The sequence below is a fragment of the Paroedura picta genome, chromosome 8, assembly GCF_049243985.1.
Source record: "Paroedura picta isolate Pp20150507F chromosome 8, Ppicta_v3.0, whole genome shotgun sequence".
Taxonomy (NCBI): domain Eukaryota; kingdom Metazoa; phylum Chordata; class Lepidosauria; order Squamata; family Gekkonidae; genus Paroedura; species Paroedura picta.
The window spans coordinates 91,944,677-91,965,587 of record NC_135376.1 but is presented as its reverse complement, the minus strand read 5'-3'; the positions used below and the strand labels follow the sequence as shown (position 1 = coordinate 91,965,587).

Sequence of the window (20,911 nt, the reverse complement as noted above, 5' to 3'; positions counted from 1 at the left end):
CGGGGGCGGGGATGGCTTCCTCTTGGCTCGCTGAGCAGTGGCGGTAGCGGCGTGGCCCTTCAAAGTCCGTTCTTAGGAATGAGCTTTGAAACTAGTTAGATATCTAGGCTGACAAATTTATCAGGGTGAAAACTTGCAACCAATAGTTGAAGGCAAACAAGTCAATCACAGCCTTTTGCAATGGGAATGGTGCCCTCTGGGTACGGAGAGAGTTGTATGCTGCAGTGGCATTTACACGGGTACATGCTGACAAAAAAGTTTGAATTGTATACGGCACTGGTCAGACCACACCTCGATTCCTGTGTGCAGTTCTGGAGGCCTCACTTCAAGAAGGACGTAGATAAAATTGAAAGGGTACAGAGGAGAGCGACGAAGATGATCTGGGGCCAAGGGACCAAGCCCTATGAAGATAGGTTGAGGGACTTGGGAATGTTCAGCCTGGAGAAAAGGAGGTTGAGAGGGGACATGATAGCCCTCTTTAAGTATTTGAAAGGTTGTCACTTGGAGGAGGGCAGGATGCTGTTTCTGCTGGCTGCAGAGGAGAGGACACGCAGTAATGGGTTTAAACTTCAAGTACAATGATATAGGCTAAATATCAGGAAAAAAATTTTCACAGTCGGGAGAGGAGAGGGGTACAGTGCCACAGAGTCCACCTTCCAAAGCACCCATTTTCTCCAGGGGAAGTGATCTCTGTAATTTGGAGTGGCCCTGTAATCCCTTCCTAGGCATCCCTAGGGTCAATGTAGGTCAGGCTTTCTCATCCAGGGTTTCATGATCGCCCTGGAAGGATTTCCTGAAGGAGTTAATTAATTTTTAATATAGTTTTAAAAATTGTTAAACATTGATCGAATTATATGACCATAAATGTTCATGTCAACATTCCTCCCCCCCCCCAATGGCCAAGCTTGGAGGGGGTCAGATGAGGATGGGCCCTGGGGGTGTGTGTCCCCAGCTCTGCTTCCCAACCATATTCTGCACGATCGCACCACGTCTGGGGTTTCTCAAAGCCTGAAGAATGTTTCAGTGGTTTCTTAGCGGTAAAAAGGTTGAGAAAGGCTGACTAGATGATTTCTTCATTGCATTAAAATAAAAAGCATTTTCACGCAGTCATAATGTGCTATATTTTCAATATTAACATTTGCTTTCATTGGGTAGTATGTTTATATGCCAGTTTATATGCCAGTGCCAGCTGCAGCCAGGAAGAACTTCTGCTTCCTGACTGCAGGATGTACTTCTTGTCTGGAGCCAGCTCCTGGCATGGAAACTTTCTGGGGGGGGGGGGGTATTGATGAGGTAGTGTGTCACATGGTTTTAGAAAGGACATCACCTAGGTGAGATTTCTCTTTCCTCCTTGTGCTACAGGAAATATGAAGACTAGCACAGAGTTTATGCTATCATCATAGTAACAGCAAAACAAATGAACAACAAAACAAGACCCTTACAGATTTTATTGCCACTCACATATGTTAGGGAATGAAAGTTCTTCCCACTGACATAAATATTAAGTGCTTCCTGTTTATCTCAATGGCTGCAATTTTTATAACTATTAAGAAATTCACTGAAATTCTCACATGTTTATATTTGGAAGCAAATAAACTCCTTATCAGGCAAAAGAGTAAGAAACGCAAGCAAGAGTGAAATTCTTAGCTGAGCAATGCTTAACCTATGGATGCAATTTTATTAGACTTGCCAGATGATGCCTTGCACGGGAGGGTTGTGTGTGTGTGGGTGGGTGGGGGTGGGTAGGGGTGTGATGGGTGGGAGCAGCATTTTTTTGGGGAAAAAAAAGAAAACTAAGCTTTGTCTATTTACAGGAAGTTTGTACATAGATTTCCTGGAGATTCCTAGTGCTTCTCTGAAGTGACAAAGAGTAGCTCTAGGAATTCCCAGAATCTCTGTGGTAAAATGGGAAGTTCCTATCATAGAAGTAAACATGATGCCTAGAACTGACCTTCCTCATTTCCTGATGGCTCAACAGGACCAAGGGGGCAGGGAATCTCTCTTCCTAGGGAGGGGGGGACTTGGCAGCCCTAAACATTACCTACTGCTTGCTAACATTTAGGAGTATTTTGAACCTTCTTGTGAGCCATTTCAACCAGAAAGGAAAATAAGATTTGTTTCCATTTTACGCTTAACAGTATTGTTCCGAATGCCCTGTTTTCATAATTCATTGGACTCTCTTCAGCTTTTTAGTAGAGCAGAGTTTCCTTATGAGCCAAGAAAAATGAGTGTCCAGGCTTGTTTGTAAAATACTATTTAAATGTTTGGGTTGAGAAGGTAAGAAGTAAGCCTTGGCCACAGGCTGTTCCAGACTAAAGCAACGTTAGTCCATTACCCCATATCCAGGTATCCCAGATCCCCTGCACACGTTTCGGAATGGCCTTGGGCCATTAGTCTCTCTCAGCCTAACCCACCTCACAGGGGTGTCATGAGGCAAAAGGAAGGAGGGGAAAACTAGGGATGCTGCCCTGAGCTGCTAGAAGAAAGGCAGGATGAAAAAAGCTTGGGGCTTAAATACGTGCAAATTATATCTCTCAGGGATTGCCAACCAGGGGTCCATGGGAGCTTCGGCGGGGGTCCACGGCCTTTCACCTCCTGATTTAATGGACCTGATCACAAGCTAGGGAACCAGTCACTTCCATCGCTACCCCTCTGATACATGAGTGACTTCTCTTGTGGTTTCTGCACACTTATAACAATCTTAGTCTTCCTCCCCTCAGTCCTCACTCTTGCCTGTTAATACGAGCAATGATGTCACTTCTGGTGACATGTCATTTCAGGGGCGTGGCAGAGAGGCGTGGCAGCTGATGTCACCTCCGAGCCCTGTCGAAGGCTGACACATTATTTCAGGGGCCCCTCTGTCATCAAAAAGTTGAAAAAGGCCAATATTTATTGTCACATCTTACTCTGAGATTGGTACACCATGTTTATCTTCTGTGATAGGCAGCAACCAGCCTCAGTCTTCCTCCTGGGGCCTGTGCTCCAAAATGCTTTAGTACCATTAAGTGTCTGAGGTGACCCTTCATCCTCAAGACAAATGCAGGGAGAGCAATAGTGGTTATTTTTTTTTAATGTCGCCTTGTTCTGCTGGGAGTATCCATATTTCCCACTGGCTCTCTATATTCTTACCTCCGAGTAGCAAGGACACAATGAGATCAGATGCAGCTTTCAAGCTGCACATGTCTTCTGGCTTGGAGCTGTCCTGGAGCCTCAAGAGGAGCTCAGTCACTGCATCCTGGATGCCAGCTTCTGCTAACTGCAATTTGAGGGCATCTGTGGGGGGTCATAAGATAGACATGTTGAAAGCTCCTGGATGGGCCAATAACCACCTAAGCAGGGAAATTGCTTTTTCTTATGACCTACATGCTACACCATTCCATTAAGACCTCATTGGAGGAGCTCTTCACATGGAAAATTCTTACCAAATGCTACCAGATGAGGGCAGGCTTGGTTGATCTAAGGCAGTGGTCCCCAACCCCCTCTCCAGCGACTGCCATGGGTGGGGCTCCCCCTCGGCATGGCACTGCACAGATGCTGCTGGTAGCTCCCCCCAGCGGGAGGCGGGAAGTCAGGGACACCGGCAGGAAAGCAAGTGGAGGAGGGGCTCAGGCGGCAGTGGTGACGTCCCTCGGCAAAAAACTACCCCCCCCAGGCCTCAGTAAAATTGTCAAGTGTTGACCGGTCCCCAGTGATAAAATAATTGGGGACCACTGATCTAAGGGTAAGCTCTAGGACTGCAGGCTCTGGGTTGAAAAATTTCTGCAGATTTCTGGAGTGGAATGTGGGGAGTGTGGAATTTGAAGAGGGGAAAGATATCAATAAGAAACAATGGATTCTAGTTCTACCATGTTGTTAGTAGGGGTGTGCACTTCAGCTTGGTTCAGCCACGTTGGCTCCGTTTGACTGCTTTGTCCCTGGCATAACAGAAGGACACAGAGGGAATGTCTGGTTACTGGTAGGAGATGGGGGGGGGGGGGGTTGGGTTACCAGTTCCAGGCTGGGAAACTCCTGGAGATATGGAGAAGGAGCCTGGGGAAGACAGGAACTCCAGTGGAGTTCAATGGGATAGAATCCACCTTCCAAAGCAGCCATTTTCTCCAGGGGAAATGGGCTCAATTACCTGGTTGTAATCCAAGGAGATATCCAGCAACCAAATAGAGACCATCAATCCTAGGGAGACCCCTTAGTCAGGTGTAGAGAAAAGAGCTGAGACCCCTTTCCCCTACCATGGACTTCAGGAAAATTCTTATTTATGAACCTGGCCCTCACTGTGGTCATCTGAGTGCCCTTGTCCTCTGAGATTAGGCAGGAAGCAACCTGGGAGAGGGTCTTCTCAGTCATGTAACCAGAGCTCTGGATCATTTGTCAGAATCCTGTAGTTTCTGCCATGATTTTAGATTGTTTATTTAGGTTGCAGCTATATAGGGTCTGTAGAGCCTCTTGTGGCGCAGAGTGGTAAGGCAGCTGTCTGAAAGCTCTGCCCATGAGGTTGGGAGTTCGATCCCAGCAGCTGGCTCAAGGTTCCATCCTTCCGAGGTCGGCAAAATGAGTACCCAGCTTGCTGGGGGGTAAAACGGTAATGACTGGGGAAGGCACTGGCAAACCATCCTGTATTGAGTCTGCCATGAAAACGCTGGAGGGCGTCACCCCAAGGGTCAGGCATGACTCGGTGCTTGCACAGGGGATACCTTTACCTTTTACCTTTATATAGGGTCTGTAGTTGATTTGACCTGTTGACCATATTTTATTGCCCTGATGTTCAGTTATGACCCTGATGGTCCCTCCTGCATTTCCCCCCCTCCTTTCTTTGCATCTCTCACTTCTTCTCCATCCATCTTCATTCCCCTCCAGAATGCAACCTTGGGATCTCTCTATCTGGTTGTTGAGACTGTTTGAAGTCATCCTGGATTCAGACGGGGATGAGTTGGGATGCAGGGTCCCAAGATATATGTTGTATCTCATGTGACTTGTCTCAGTTTTGACAGTGCCTGGCTGAGTGTGCTTTGTTACTTAATAAATGAAACCTTTTGTTTCAAGTCAAGAGTTAGCTTTCCTGGGTAACCGAAGCTCCTCACAACGTTCTCCCCAGGGAAATTCATCTGTTTCCTCCTGTTGCTGTTTTCTGCCAGTGGGTGAAGTTTTGTTTTTGTTTTGTTTGACATCCCCTCAACATTAGCCATCCTGGTGGCCCTGCAGGCAGGATACAAATAAGGACAGACTATTGCTCTCTGTTTCTCCCATTTAAGCCAGTAGCACTTTCCTGGGGGCACCTTCTTAGGATGGCCATAATGCAGGCCCTGTAAATGCAATCCTCACCAAACTTGGAGGACAGGTATGGGAGACTCAGCCAAAGATCCCCTCTGTGTTTGGTGTCTGTAGCCTATGCAAGATTTGTTCTATAAAGTTCTGAACCTGTAACAAGTTCAGGAGTGTACAGAATGGATCCTGTGCAGGCTAGAGACATTGAAGTTACAGAGGATCTTCCTAGGATGCTCCTCTACAAGCCCTCCATGTTCTTGAAGTTTGGTAAACAGAGACAGTCTGTCTGGAAATGGAACTTGCCTAAATATCTTATTCCACTCCATCCCATTAATAGTGATATTTAGGTCTAATTCCTACTTTTTAATTGTTTGTGATGCGGATTGTTCCTGATCTAATAATATTTTATATAATTTCAATATTAGTTTCCCTTCTATTTTATCTGTGTTGTTGATTAATTTTTCAAAATGGTCTATCCAATTGGATTTGAATTTCTTTCCTTTGCAGAAAGGATGAAATTTGAAGTTTCAACATCCAGTTACATCCCTCTGGAAAATGTTTTTCATGTCTTAATATCTCGCTAAACTCTGATAAATGTGTATGAATATTTTTAAGAAAAAAAGACTTTACCAAGGTCTCCTGTAATGTCTAATCCATAACTTTTAAATGCTAAAAATTTGTGGTGGCAAAAAATAGGTGTTAATGGAGAGATTGCAGGGTATAGGTTCTTTTTCCATTTTTTCCATACAGGAATTGGGTTGTGAAGAGTAAACAAAGAGTTTATGTTTAAATTTTTACCAGTGATCTTGCTGAATAAAACTTGGAAAACTCCTATTTTCTCCAAAATATAATTATCCAAGTTTGAGCTGGTAATTTCCCTTGTGAGAGATAGGAAAGGAATAACATGTCTTAATTGATACGCATCATAATATATAGAAATATTTGGGATTCCCCAACCTCCTTCTTTTACTGAATGGTATCTCAATAATTTTGCTGTTCTTGGTTTCCTGGATCTAAAAATAAATTGGTCTATTTGTATTTGCCATTTCCTTAAGATCTTATCAGAAAGATGCCATGGTAATACATAAAATAAATATGATAATTGTGGGATAATAAACATTTTAACCCATGCAATTCGAGTGAATGTATCACTATTCTGTTTTTCCCATTTCTTCGAGTCCTAGAATGTTTATGCACTGGGAACCTCACTGCCCCAGCTCCCGTGCAGGAGCACAAATCTGGGGTAGATGAGGTGCACCGGGCCAAATGCTCCCCCGTGTGGGTGCAGGAAGAGGTGGGGCAACCTGACACGACTAAAACTCCAGCCTGAAGCCCGGCATGAAACCTCCAGTGCGTAAACGGTCATAGTCTCTCAGTGGTTGTTGTTTTGTATCAGTTCTCAGTCTAGTCTACACATTGCTTAGACCTGGTCTAGAAGTTTCCAGTCTGAAGTTAGTTGGCTGGCTCATAGTAAAACTGCTGTGGAAATAGGTTTGCGAACAGGCTGCTGTTAGTAGAAAGTACTGTTAAGGCACAAAAATTTTAAGGTGAACCCACTGCATTTTCAAGGTCAGAAACTAAACAGAGTTGTTTGCCATTATCTGTCTCCATGTCACAACCTTGATATTCTTTTGATACTTTCCATCCAATTACTGATCAGGATGTTTAGATTCCAGGACCTGACAAGATCAGGCTAGCTAGGGCCATCCAGGTTAGGGTGCACATTCAGAGGAGATTTCCCATTGCCAATCACTGTGCAGCTACCATGGACTTCCTTGGTGATCTCCCATCCAAGTACTGATCGGGGCCAACACTGCATAGTTCTAGGATCTGACCAGATCAGGCCAGTCTGGGCCATCCTGGTCATAACTGTCAATCTGGGTTTGATCTGGTTGGATTAATGCTATGAACAGTGATGTTCCAAAGATGCAACAGTAGTTCTCCTTCCTCAGGTGATGGAGCTCTAAAAAAGTGTGCTTAAAGTGTTTATGTAGGGAATAGTTTTTAAAATGTATCCTCTTTTTTTCTTCAACCAGCAAAGGTGGAAGTTGCATCTGGCCAGCCCATCCAGTGAGTGAGGCTCTTACCATTTTCTGCTAGGGTCTGGAGAACTTCCAGAATGATCTCGACCTTCTCATGATGGTTCACCTGCCGCAGCTGATGGACCAGTTGTTCAGCGACTTTGGTCTTGCTCAGAGCTTCTTTAGCTGTGTCTGCACACAAAGGGAATCTGTACGATTTACAACATGTTTAGCAAGAAACAAAACCAAACCCCTCTGGTTTGAGCTGAGAAATGGCTGCCTCAGTTGTCTCCTGAAAAGTGCTCTGTGTTCTGCCTCAGCTTGGTAAGAAACACCCACACCAGGAGAAGGGGAATAGTAATCCCACCACTGGCATTCTGGGGTGGTGGCAGGGAGAAGTGGGGAGGAATCTGCATAGGTTCCAAAAGAGGCTGACGATCAATGGGGAATTTTGACATGAGATTTAATTTTGACACCTCCTCCATCTTCAGTTTCATTTTGCTGCACTGCCTTTTGCACCCTGTTCTTTGTGTGAAACGTATGTCAGGTTCTGTTAGGGCTTCCCGTAGCTTCCCGTACAGTGGGTGATAAACATGATAAAAGAGGTAAAATCCATCAATGCCTAAAAACAGTCTAAAGGAACATTCCCGTAGTTTATGAGATAAATTTGTCTAGCACAAGGACAAAGGACACTCTGAACGGCGAATACTACAAAACCTCCCACATGATACTTCAAAAGGGCTAGTGTGAAGATAAGCCAGAGCAAGTGCCCTAGCGGGAGGAGGATCCACGTGACCCGGATGTGACTTCATCACATTCAGGACATTGGGGCGATGCTCTGGTAGAAACCAAACTTGCTATAGACTTTTTGCCCAAATAACAGAATGTCACCCAGATGTCCAGGACATGTAACTTCTGGGTCACATGGACAGTGATGTGGACATGTTGCTGTATGTCAGATGGGCCTCCCTGCTGCTGGAAGGACTGCCCCCCTCCATTGCCAGCAACCCTAATTACCATGCTATCATAATGAATACAATACTTGACTGCCTGATCCAGTCATCTGAATATATCCTTATTGGCTGCTAGTCCATGTAGTAGGTGGTTCAGTCTGAGGGGAGAAATACCCTGCCTTAAGGTATTGTAAGGAGCTTAGAGTCTGTGAATGGTTCAGGTGTGGTTTTTGCCAACAGGGCTTCTGATGGGTTGTGCAGATTAAAGGAATTATGTTAAACAAAGCTTCCTACATGAAAGTTTGAAGAGTTACCATTAGAGTTATACATAACCTTGCCCCTTGATATTATTTTTGGTGGCTCCACCTCCTGTGATAGCCATTTTGACATTGCACCCACTATTCCTCCATACCAGAATTCCTGGGGTGCCAGCAGGCTGAAAAAGGTTGGGGGCCCTGGAGTTAAAAGAAGCACAATAACACTGCCAGAAGATCGCTGTGCAAGGCAGTCTCATATTTACCTAAATCTGCAAGGTTGGATAAGGCCAGCAGGTTGACACGGACAAGGGCTTCATCATCTGGATAGTTTGACAATATTCTGACCAGGGAATCGATCACTCCTGCCGCCACCAGCTGTTCTTGAAGATCATCTAGAAAAGGTCAGTGCAGAAATGAGGATCCAGGAATAACCCGTCAGACACTAGAGCAGTCTGGGTGAGTATGAACCAGTTTAACATGCCATCCTACGCAACTGACAGTTAGAACGGTTTCCCAGTGGAACAGGCTTCCTCGGGAGGTGGTGGGTTCTCCTTCTTTGGAGATTTTTAAACAGAGGCTGGATAGCCGTCTGATGGAGAGGCTGATTCTGTGAAGGCTCAAAGGGGTGGCAGGTTACAGTGGATAAGCGATAGGGTTGGGAGTGTCCTGCATAGTGCAGGGGGTGGACTAGATGACCCAGGAGTTCCCTTCCAACTCTATGATTCTGTGATTCTAACTTTACTCTGCCCAGCAGGCTTAACCTGGAGTCAATCCCATCAGGATTACACTGTGATGATGCTAAAGAGAATAAGTGGTATAGCAGCCCTAATAGATCAGCCTAGCCCTTTCCCTTCAGGGAGCTAGGTAGGGTTGGTAGTTGGATGGGAGACCACCTAGGATGACTGGGATTGCTAAGCAGAGGGAGGCGATGGCAGACCCACCTCTGCTCATCTCTGGCCTTCAAAACCACCTGTGGTGGAACTTCACAGAATCTCCATGGGCCCATTGCAACTTGCATGGAGAATGATTGCCCTGCGTGGGGGAGGATGTCCAGATGATGACATACCTTCTCTGATAGGTGCATTGACCTGTGATGGTCATGCAGATGTTTGCCCTAATGTGCCCTTGACAACATGCTTGGCCATGAGCCTCGATGTTCCCCCATGACACCTCTGTGAAACTCTTCATATGGCTGAATGGTTATGGGTCAGTCTTTCTCATCATGTCATGCAGCAGCAGAAGAACAAGGAAATGCTGGTCTGTGTTAAGCAAGTCTCAGATCCTTCGGACGACAAGATAGGCAGTCCTCTTTCATATGGTGAGGGAAGCAAGGGACATTCGTTTGGGATGTTAGAAGCCCTAGCATGGGCAAACATGGTGATATGAAGAAGAAACAGAGCTGTTTCTTATATATATATATATATCCCGGTTTTCACTACCCAAAAGAGGCCCAAAGTGGCTTATCAACAGTTTTCCCTTCCTCGCCCCACAACAGACACCCTGTGAAGGAGATGAGGCTGAGAGAGCTCTAAGAGAACTGCCTTGTGAACACAGCCCTAGAGAGAATGGTGACTAGCCCAAGCTCACCCAGCCAGCTGCATGTAGAGGAGTGGAGAATCAAACCAGGGCCAGAGTTTTCTTGGCCCTGGCCCCAGCCTGGTGGAACGTTCTCCCAAAGGACTTGTTCTGCAGGGTCCTAATCAGTTCTGCAGGGCTTGCAAGACAGAGTTGTTCAGCCAGGCTTATGGTCAGGGCCTGGAATACCCACCAAGAAGTGCTAGCCTTACTGCTGGGAGATGGAAAGAAGGCTCCTTGATGTTAAAACCCCCTTGTCTGGCACATTGGTTGTGGGAAGTTAACATAATTATTGTTTTATGAAGTCTGATGCCCCCCCCCCCCCCGTGTTAAGAGTGTAGGTACCTGCTATGTGATCTACTCTCCCTCCTCCCACACCTGTACTAGATTTTGGGGGAGGTTAGTGGGTTGTAGACCGCCATGGTTTTTTAAAATATTTTAGGAAACTGTTCTGTATATGGATGAATGTCCGGAATGGTTTTAATGGGGCTTTTAACATGGACAAACTGTAACCTGCCATGAGCTAGTTATGACAGTGGTGGGCAATAAGTTGAAACAACAAACAAACAAACGTGTCGCTTATCCATCCTGAGCTGTATTGGAAAGTTGGGCTAGCAAAATAACATGTTCATTTATTTAACCCCAGATCTCCAGGTTTGAGTCTGCCACTTTTTAACCACCACACCATGCTGCATCTCTACACCACACTGTTTAGTTTAGTTTGAAAGGCAAGGAGAATGCCTAGCAGGGATGCAGATTCAGGATTAATTAACATGTGTGTTAAGATGCTATCAAGTAGCTTCCAATTGACAGCAACCCTATAAATAAATGACCACCAAAATGCCCTAGAGTAAATTGCCTTGCTCAGGGGTCTTGCTAAGGGAGGGCTGCAGTTTACATTATCAAGTCACTTTCGTTTCATGTCGGGGTCTTCCTCTTTCCCTATCGCCTTCAATTAGCTTCCACAATGAAATATACCATTATGCAAATCACAGTTGGTTAGTTGGCACTGGCACGGAAATGCACCTTACACATTTAACCCGGAGTGAACAAGAAATGTCCAATGGCCACATGAACACAGCGTATATGAGGGACGGCCTATCGCCCTATACCCCCCGCAGGGCCTTACGCTCTGCGGAGGCTAACCTATTGATTATTCCCACCCCCAAGATAGCTCGCCTGGCCTCGACCAGGGCCAGGGCCTTTTTGGTCCTGGCCCTGACCTGGTGGAATGAGCTTCTGGAAGAGCTGCGGGCCCTGCAGGAACTTTCAACATTCTGCAGGGCCTGTACGATGGAGCTCTTCCGCCAGGCTTTTGGTTGAGGCTGGGCAGCAAGGGAGATCCGCCCCCCCCTCACAAATGTGGCAGTTGCGGGTGCCATCAGCCCCCCCCTTTTTTCTTCCTTTTAGTGGGGTTATGGAAATTGGGTTAATTGCATGAACCTGGCCGCCATTCTTGTCTTGCCTTGTTGTGATTGGTGTACTGTGTTTTATTGTTCTTGTTACTGTTTTTAGGGGATTGATTTTATGTGACCCGCCTTGAGCCTCTGGGGGGAGGCGGGATATAAATTAAATGATGATGATGATGATGATGATGATGATGATGATGATAATAATAATAATAATAATAATAATAATAATAAAATGTTAAAGATGGCCCCAGGGATCTAAATGATAAATTATTAATATTAGTATTATTAATTAAATTTCTATAATGCCCTCCCATAATAGCTTACAATTAAATTTAACAATAATAAAAACTAGCATAATAACATGTACAAAATAAAAATATAGTCAAAAACATAAGTAGTCAGTTCAGCAGCATTTAAGTCGTAGCAGCCTCCAGATTACTGCCCATAAATCACCCAACTAGATGACCCTCTCTGGAAGAATTTTTGTAGGGGAGGACCACAGATGTTAGTAAGTCATTGGCCCCAACCAAAAGTTGGCAGAAGAGCTACATTTTGCAGGCCCTGTTGAACTGTGCCAGTTTTGACAGGACCTGGATCATTCCACCAAGTAGGGGCCAGGACTGAGGCCAGGGGCTAGGGATCACCAGCCAGTTGGAATTCAGAGAGTGGAATGTTCTTTGGCGGACATAGGCAGATAACAGACCTGGGAGTTCCATGAAAAAGCTTTGCGGACACTTCCAAACTTTCAAAGCATCGACTCCTCCTATACCTGCCTGTGCTTCCCATGGGCCTGTGTACTCAGAATTTCACACCGGTCACTTACTGTTATCGTAGCAAATGCGGCCGATGGCTCTACCAGTGTGCAGCAACAGTTCTTGATTGGTGCTGTTCAGGAGGGGTACCAAGATGGGAATCAAACCAGCATTGATGCAGGGGGTCTTCATTTCCTCTTCACGGACAGGAGAGGGGGGGGGTAATATTCATTCTGTCATTTTGATATCACAGCGCAGTAATTTCAAGAACTGTAGCAGTCAGGGTTCTTTGGAAAGTAAAGCCACTAGAACTAGGGCATGCGGGTAGCCGTGTTGGTCTGAAGAATGCAGAATAAAGCCTGAATCCAGGGGCACCCTGAAGACCAACAAGGTTTTACTCAAGGAATAAACTTAAAGGTGCCCCCAGGCTCAAACTTTGTTCTAGAACAAGGACAGGTGTTCACATTTGTATTCATGCCTTCAAATATTAGACCACATTCACAGTAAACTTCCCAATTCTGCATGTTGCCGTTGGGGTGGTGGGTGGTGAATGCAAGCATACATTTGTGTCTTACAACAATCTTTGTAAAAGGAATGTTATGGCTTCTCTCATGTCCCATTTTGAAATAAATGTGAGAAACTAAGGTTTAATTACCCACATTTAATTAGATCAGGCTTTCTCAACCAGAGCACCCAAAGCACCATGAATAGACAACAGCACAGCTCCAGAGCAAGCGTTCCATCTCTATCTTGTGGCTCATCTGCTCCAGATGTTCATCCAATCTCCTCTTGAAGCTCCCTGTGCTCGTATCTACCATGTATTCCTGTCAGTTAGGACCTGATCAACATATGCCTAGTGCTGACTTTCTCAACTTTTTACCATTGAGAAGCTCCCAAAACCTTCATCAGACTTTGAGAAACCCCAGAAGTGGTGTGATTGTGCAGAATATGGTTAGGAAGCAGAGCTATGGACACGCCCACCCAGGGTCACTCCCCCTTCCCACCCCTTTAGGCCCATCATCCCACCCCTTTTGGGAGGTGGGTGGGTTGGCATGACCATATATGGTCAGAACAGCCAATAAATGTTTAACAAATTTTTAACATATATAAAAAATTAATTAACTCCCACCCATTTGGGAAACCCTTCCAGGGCCATGAAGAAACCTCAGAAAGTCTGATGTATACAGAGGTGGATTATAAATTATTTCAAATAAACAAAGACATTATTTGGGGCTTCTATAAGACTTAATTTCCAAATTGGGTAGACTGCCTCCTCCCTGCCAAGGCACAGACCCAACAGCCAGGCCTGCTCCCTGCAAGACGTATTACTGTGTGCGATGTTAAGGTCACCTAGCTGGGGGACTGAGCTCTTGCTCGGGGTAATCTAGAAGTTCTGTGTTGGCAGAATTTTCTGGTGCTTATCCGCATTGCAAAATAAAATTGATCAGGACACATCTAAGGGTGGGGAACCCAAAATATTTTTGGAACATAGCACCCAAAAACAAGTCCTGACCTCAAATCCAGCCGTACAGAACTAGGTTTTCTTTTCTTTTCAGGGAATAGATGGGTTCCTTTTTAATAGCGGAAGAGTAGGCAGGTCTGTAAGCCTCACCGGTTGCACTGTTAAGGAACGGATTAGTCTATTCCAGCAAACCTGAAAAATGGGCTCTCTTTTCTTTTTTACGTACCGTTCTTGGCTATCTCTGCCAGCACCTGGGCTGCTTTCACGGCGCAAGCCGGCGTGCTTTGCAAAAGTCTGCCGAAAGCTGGCAAAATCTCCCCTTCTGCGAGGAGGGTGGAGGCTTTGTGTTCTGCCATGAGAAACAACATGGATTATTTATTTACTGGTTTCCTTCCTTCATTTACACCCCCATTTTCCTCCCCAATGGGGGCCCAAGTGGCTTATATCATTCTCCTCTCTTCCATTGAACCTTTTAAAGTTTATTCTTTATTTATTAGTTAGATTTTTATCCCGCCGCTCCCAGCAAGCTGACTCGTGGCAGCTAACAATAAAACATCATATAACAATTTAAAACACTCCGTAAAACAATCCCGGTATCCCTAAAAATGACAAATTACTATTAAGTGGCAATAGTAAATAGTAAATGTGACGCATAGCAGTGGCCACTAGGATGATCAAACAATGCCCCAGATGTTAATTGGGATAGGTTGTCATAATCTGGGCCTGGTCTAGTAGCAAGCCCAGGAAACCAGGGGGAGGGAAGACCCAATTGAATACCCAGGGGCTTCAGCCCAGCCTCAACCAAATGCCTTGGGGAAGAGCTCCATTTTGCAGGCCCTGCAGAAGCCTGAAAGCTCTGTCAGGGCCCACAGCTCTTCTGGGAGCTCATTCCACCAGGTAGGGGCCAGGACTGAGAAAGCTGCATGAAACTGGCTCTCTCAAGGGCCCAGTAGCAGCTTTGGGAATGAGACGTTAATGTGGCTGTGGGGGGAAGGTAGGTTCCTCGTGATGATCCGGAGGCCAGATAGGGACAGGGGCTGAGCAGGGATATGTATCTGAACCATAGATCCAGTCCTAGGTAAATAGGGATTTCCTGAAAACATGCCTATCCCAGCCCTGACCTGGATGGTTCAGGTTAGCCTCCAACCTCTGAACCTATGCAGGGTTGACCCTGGAGCAGTAGTTTAATCGCGGCCGCTATTTCTGCAGCTCTTTTTCTGGAGAGACCTAGGACCAAGACTATCCCAAAAGTCCCAGCACACCTGGAGGCTGGCAACACTATGTCTAAATCAGGTCACTTCTGCTGAGCTGATTCTGTACTTATTTCGTTTTTTCTGTTGTCAATCCTGCTGAATTCTGATCAATTTGAACCTGGGTTCCCCCCGCCCCCAACTGGAACTGAAAGCCTTCTGCACTTGATTGGGGAAGCTCAGAAGGGGGAGGGGAGCAATGGTCACAAAACTGCTTTGTTTATTCCCCCCCCCCGAACTTGCGGGGGGGGGGTGCGGATGAAGTCCAGCTGGCATTAGTGCTTTATTTCTTCTCTTTTGACTCCCAAGCTAGCAGCAGCCTCTCAAAGAACTAGGCAAATCTCTACTGAGAGAAGTTAGGGCTTCTGGAGCGCAGTCACTTTAAAACAGGAAGGGAAGCCTTGCAACCATAAAGTCTTTGAACTGACACCTTGGCCAGTCAGGGAAGACTGGTTTGCTATATCAGCGTTGTAGACATGGAGCAGGAGGTTAATTTGCAAAAAGCAGAAATCTACACTGATACTGGTGGCTTTCAAAGGCGGTTTTCCAAATATAGCGACTTATATCCAGGATATCGCAGGGGGAAGGAAGGGTCACCACGTATCAATCATGCATGTTGCAGAGGGAAAACTTTAAACATCCCAAATCAAAATGGAAATTGAATTCAGTGCAGAGGAGAGGGATTTATTCGGGCTGGGAGTGTATAAAAGGCCTCGTGCAGACTTGATCCTGATCATTGATGGACATTCAATAGGGTTAGGACAGCCCTTGAGGGCCTATAAGCTGCTGAGACCAAAGAACACTCCCATCTCAGTGGGGGATAGCAATAACATGGGGTGGGCTAGACCTATGACAAGGGGCAGCTCTCTGCCCTACAAGTTGTGAACGGTTGCTCCTGTATGACCGTTTATGCACTGGGACCTTCACTGCTCCACCCCCCTGTCAGGAGCACAGAACGGGGGTGGATGAGGTACACCAGGCCAAATGCTCCCCCATGTGGTTGCAGGAAGAGGTGGGGCAACCTGCCACAACTAAAACTCCAGCCTGTAGCCCAGCATGAAACCTCCAGTGCATAAACTGTCTATGGTGCCTGGCCCACTTTGTAACCTTTGAGTGCAGGCCCTGTTGCTATGGAAACCACTCCAAGGCCTCCCTTCTCTGGAGAGCTGCCAGCTGAGAGGCTGACAGGTGAGATAACCCGCTGCCGCCTCAATCATGCAAAAGCGGAGCCGCAATTAATATCAAATAATTCAACACTGCAGCTGCTCCTGTCTGCTACCTACCTACCTACTGAGGTGCCTGGCTGCATTTGGCTGTGCCTTCCAGGGAACAAATGCCAAATAAGGACTGTGTAACAGTGGGTGGTGGGGGGGGATAATTTCTATCTCTGATGGGTAGTCGTGTTGGTCTGAAGCAACAGAATGACGTTTGAATCCAGTGATACCTTTAAGAACTACAAAGTTTAAATCTGCGGATAAACTTTCATGTGCATGTGTCTGATGCTTGCACATGGAAGCTTCTACCCACAATTAAAGTTTTGGTCTCAAAAAGCGCCACTGGACTTGAAAGATTGGTGATATGCTCAGGGGCTTTCCGCACCGGGATCCTTGTAGCAAATTGTTTGCTGAATGAAAAATTGCCATTTTAAATAGTGGAGTTCGTCGTTATGCATACCTGCCTTTGTAGTGGAATCCAGTTGCGTTTCTATCGTTTCCCACAGGCTTCCGGTCTCGGCAAAAATTGCTAGAAAGGAAGCGCTATTGCCAAGCTCGTCCCGCCCCTGGCCGTCAAGCAGCCAATGGACGGCCGTTAGCATGCTCCCAAACAGCCCCTTTCCCTTTAAGAAAGGTTTAAAAAAAACCACACCCGTTGCAACGAATATGCGTTGATTCGTTGCAACGGAGAGACCGATCCAGCTGGCAGGTGGTGTTTGAGCTGCCGTTTCATCGTTGCCACGCTCCCCCTGAGTGAAAAAAAAAATCCCCCCCCCCCTCACGGGCGCGATTTTCGGCCGAAAACAGTGTGAAAAATAAAGGGAAAATACATCAGCAAACGGACTTCTCTGTTGTTTGTGCTTAGTGACTAAACAGCTCTGGGGAGGGACTGAAGCCGGGGAAGCCACTAAACAGAGGCTTGCCGGTACGTTGATCTCCGCTCGCTCGGAGAAAAAAAAATGGCGATCGCTTCGCCGGAAGATCAGAGGAGAGAGCCAGGGGGAGGGACTTTGTAGAAACCACAACAATGGTAACGCACAGAACTTTCCCGCTAGTGTTGCAGATTGGTTGCAGGAGTGTAGCGCTTTCTGGAGGGTGAATCCACTTTTGGGGATTTCCCTGAAAGCGCTACAAGGAAGCGCTTTTTGCGGATCGGTTTCAGGTGTGTGGCAGATTGTCAACGACGTTGTGCATAACGGCAAATCAGTAGCGTTTTCAATTGGCAACCATTGTGCAATTTTGAAGGCGTGCGGAAAGCCCCTCAATGTTCCAACTCTCAGATCGGTTTATACAATAAAGGGGTTAATTTGAAGTTGAGGTGAGCTGTGGATGATGGAATCATTTTGTGTCTTCTTAGGCTGGCTAGTCTCCAGCAATATGTGGACCGAGAACTTCCAGAAGTACAGGCAGGATTTTGAAGAGGCAGAGGAACTAGAGATCAAATTGCCAACATATGCTGGATCATGGAGAAAGCTAGGGAGTTCCAGAAGAACATCTACTTCTGCTTCATTGACTATGCTAAAGCCTTTGATTGTGTGGAGCACAACAAATTGTGGCAAGTTCTTAAAGAGATGGGAATCCCAGAGCATCTTATTTGTCTCTTGCGAAATTTATATGCAGGTCAAGAAGCAACAGTGAGAACTGAACATGGAATCACTGATTGGTTCAAAATTGAGAAAGGAGTTCGGCAAGGCTGTATACTGTCGCCTTGCCTATTTAATGTATTCGGAGCACATCATGAGGAAGGCAGGATTAGAGGAGTCACAAATTGGGATCAAGATTGCAGGGAGAAATATCAACAACCTCAGATATGCAGATGATACCACTCTAATGGCAGAAAGTGAAGAGGAACTAAAGAGCCTGTTGATGCGGGTGAAGGAGGAGAGTGCAAAAGTTGGCTTGAAACTCAACATCAAGAAAACAAAGATCATGGCATCCGGCCCTCTCAATTCCTGGCAAATAGATGGGGAAGAAATGGAGATAGTGACATATTTTATTTTCCTGGGCTCCAAGATCACTGCAGATGGGGACTGCAGCAAAGAAATTAAAAGACGCTTGCTCCTGGGGAGGAAAGCTATGGCAAATCTAGACAGCATCCTAAAAAGCAGAGACATCACCCTGCCAACAAAAGTGCGTTTAGTCAAGGCTATGGTATTCCCAGTTGTAATGTACGGCTGTGAAAGTTGGACCATAAGGAAGGCCGAGCGTCAAAGAATTGAGGCTTTTGAACTCTGGTGCTGGAGAAGACTCTTGCGAGTCCCTTGGATGGCAAGGCGAACAAACCAGTCAGTCCTAGAGGAGATCAGCCCTGACTGCTCTTTAGAAGGCCAGATCGTGAAGATGAAACTCAAATACTTTGGCCACCTCATGAGAAGGAAGGACTCCCTGGAGAAGAGCCTAATGCTGGGAGTGATTGAGGGCAAAAGAAGAAGGGGACGACAGAGAATGAGGTGGCTGGATGGAGTCACTGAAGCAGTAGGTGCAAACTTAAATGGACTCCAGGGAATGGTAGAGGACAGGAAGGCCTGGAGGATCATTGTCCATGGGGTCGCGATGGGTCGGACATGACTTCGCACCTAACAACAACAAGGCTGGTGGACCACAGGGCCAGGACAAGTTCTGGGCTTGCCAGCCGTAAGCTGGCATGTTCCTGGATATTTTGGGGGTGTTGCCGGAGGAGGGGAGGGGAGAGATATCAGTAGGCTATAATGCCATAGAGCAGGGGTGGTCAAACTGTGGCTCCCTAGATGTCCATGGACTACAATTCCCATGAGCCCCTGACAATGGCATACTGGCAGGGGCTCACGAGAATTGTAGTTCATGGACATCTGGAAAGCCACAGTTTGTCCACCCCTGCCATAGAGTTAGGACTGCCAGGTAGGAGATGGAGAAACAGTTCCCGGGAGTGGGGAGAAATGCTGGAAATTAACGCAACAGGTCTACATGACCTGGAGGTGACAAAGGCATGTTGGAGATGTTAGTGTTACACTCTGGCTTTTGGGCAAAAACTCTATGGTACATTGGTCTCAACAATAGAGTTTTTCACCAAACCCAGAACATTGCCCCACAATGTCCCCAATGTGTCCACATCACTTCTAGGACATGTTGGCACATCACATTAATTTCCAGCATTCTTCCCAGTATTTTCTGGAGGTAATTCACCTCCTGCTAGCCAGCTGGCTGGCAGCACAGAGGGGGGTCCTGCCCCACCAGTGCCTCAGATACTGCCACTGTCATGATGGAAGTTCATAGTCTGAGGAAGAGTGCTTGCACTTGAAAGCTCACACCTTAAATAAATCTTTGTTGGTCTTAAAGGTACTACTGGACTCTGATTCCTTTGGAAGACTGTTAAGCACCTGGATTTTTCTTAGTAGGTGTGTGGTATCATTCACCCTGAGTCTGCCAAGAGAAGGTAGAATAAAAGCAACAACAGCAAGAATAATTCTCCCTTCAGGTTTTTCCCCCTGGGAGGTGTGAGGTATTCTGTTTGGCTCTACCTCCTGCAGAAGCCATTTCTGGCTTGGCTCCACCTCCTACAGAAGCCATTTTTCAAGTGGTACTCAGCCTCCCTCAAAATTCCAGATGTGCCCACAAGGTCAAAAAGTGTGAGGCCACCTGGTCTAGAGTTTGTGGGATGTCTTTTGGGAAACAAATCATACTTGCTTTATGATACAACCTTTAAGGATAAAGAACTAGACCAAAGAAGTTGGAGAGAATGACGCCGTTGGAATAGAGGAGTCTTATTTACCATAAGGCCATACCTGGTCAGGGCCAAGTGTACCTGAGGGACCGCCTTTCTGCCTATGCCCTTCAAAGAGCCTTGTGCTCTGTCACCGCCATCTGGCTAGTGATCCCTGGCCCAAAAAGAAGTCTGCTTGACCTCGACTAGGGCCAGAGCCTTCTCTGTCCTGGCCCCCACCTGGTAGAATGAGCTCCCGAAGGAAATCAGGGCCCTGGCGGAACTATAGCTGTTCCGCAGGGCCTGCCAAAGGGAGCTCTTTCACCAGACATTTGGTTGAGGTCAGCCAGAATGAGCAACACTCGTAGGGCCCCGGAACTTCCCTCCCCAAAATCCATGCACCCGATCTGAACCATGGACCTGTTGGATCGTTATCCTGATTAGATTGTTATTTTGGTTATGGTTGTTACTGTTACCATTGTTGTACTTGATCTTATACAGGGGTAGTCAAACTGCAGCCCTCCAGATGTCCATGGACTACAATTCCCAGGAGTTGGGAATTGTAGTTCATGGACATCTGGAGGGCCACAGTTTGACTACCCCTGATCTTATATATCAAATTGCATGTGAACTGCCCTGAGCCTCAGGGGAGGGCGATATACAAATATAATTAATAAAATATAAATAAATAAATAAATAAATAAATAAATAAATAAATAAATAAAATGTTTTACAGATGGTACAGAAATGTGATTGTGAAGCACATTATGATGAAATTGAGGGGACTGAGAAGCATTCTGCCTGAGCCAGTTAAAGCAAGACCTCAGTAATACTTAACTGTCTTCAGCCAGAGCTTGAAGAACTCCACCGAGGCTTTCGAGAATCTCGTCTTCACCTTCGGTGTCCTCGTCGCCCAGTTTGAGGCGTTTCAGATGTAGTTCAAGAGACTCTGTCAGAAGGCAAATAAATACACGAATGTTCAAGAAGCTGCCTTATACTGATCTGTTGGTTCATGTTCCATATTGTCTCCTGACCCCCTTCATGCAAAATGGATGTCCTACCTCTGAGCCACTGAGG

At 46.2% G+C, this 20,911-nt stretch overlaps 1 protein-coding gene across 5 annotated transcripts in view; it reads right to left on the bottom strand.

The window, feature by feature from the left end:
* The window catches only part of LOC143843956 (rap1 GTPase-GDP dissociation stimulator 1-like), a 64,088-nt gene that overhangs the window by 28,936 nt on the left and 14,241 nt on the right, over positions 1-20,911 (bottom strand). For 4 of the 5 annotated variants that reach the window (XM_077350820.1, XM_077350821.1, XM_077350817.1 and 1 more), the window contains exons 2-7: positions 20,673-20,783; positions 13,918-14,040; positions 12,301-12,426; positions 8,754-8,882; positions 7,347-7,472; positions 3,130-3,273 (exon numbers count right to left, since the gene is read on the bottom strand). In XM_077350820.1, the coding sequence (XP_077206935.1) occupies positions 3,130-3,273; positions 7,347-7,472; positions 8,754-8,882; positions 12,301-12,426; positions 13,918-14,040; positions 20,673-20,783 (759 nt within the window). The remainder of the gene's footprint in view (positions 1-3,129; positions 3,274-7,346; positions 7,473-8,753; positions 8,883-12,300; positions 12,427-13,917; positions 14,041-20,672; positions 20,784-20,911) is intronic. The other variant, XM_077350822.1, reaches the window with a different exon arrangement.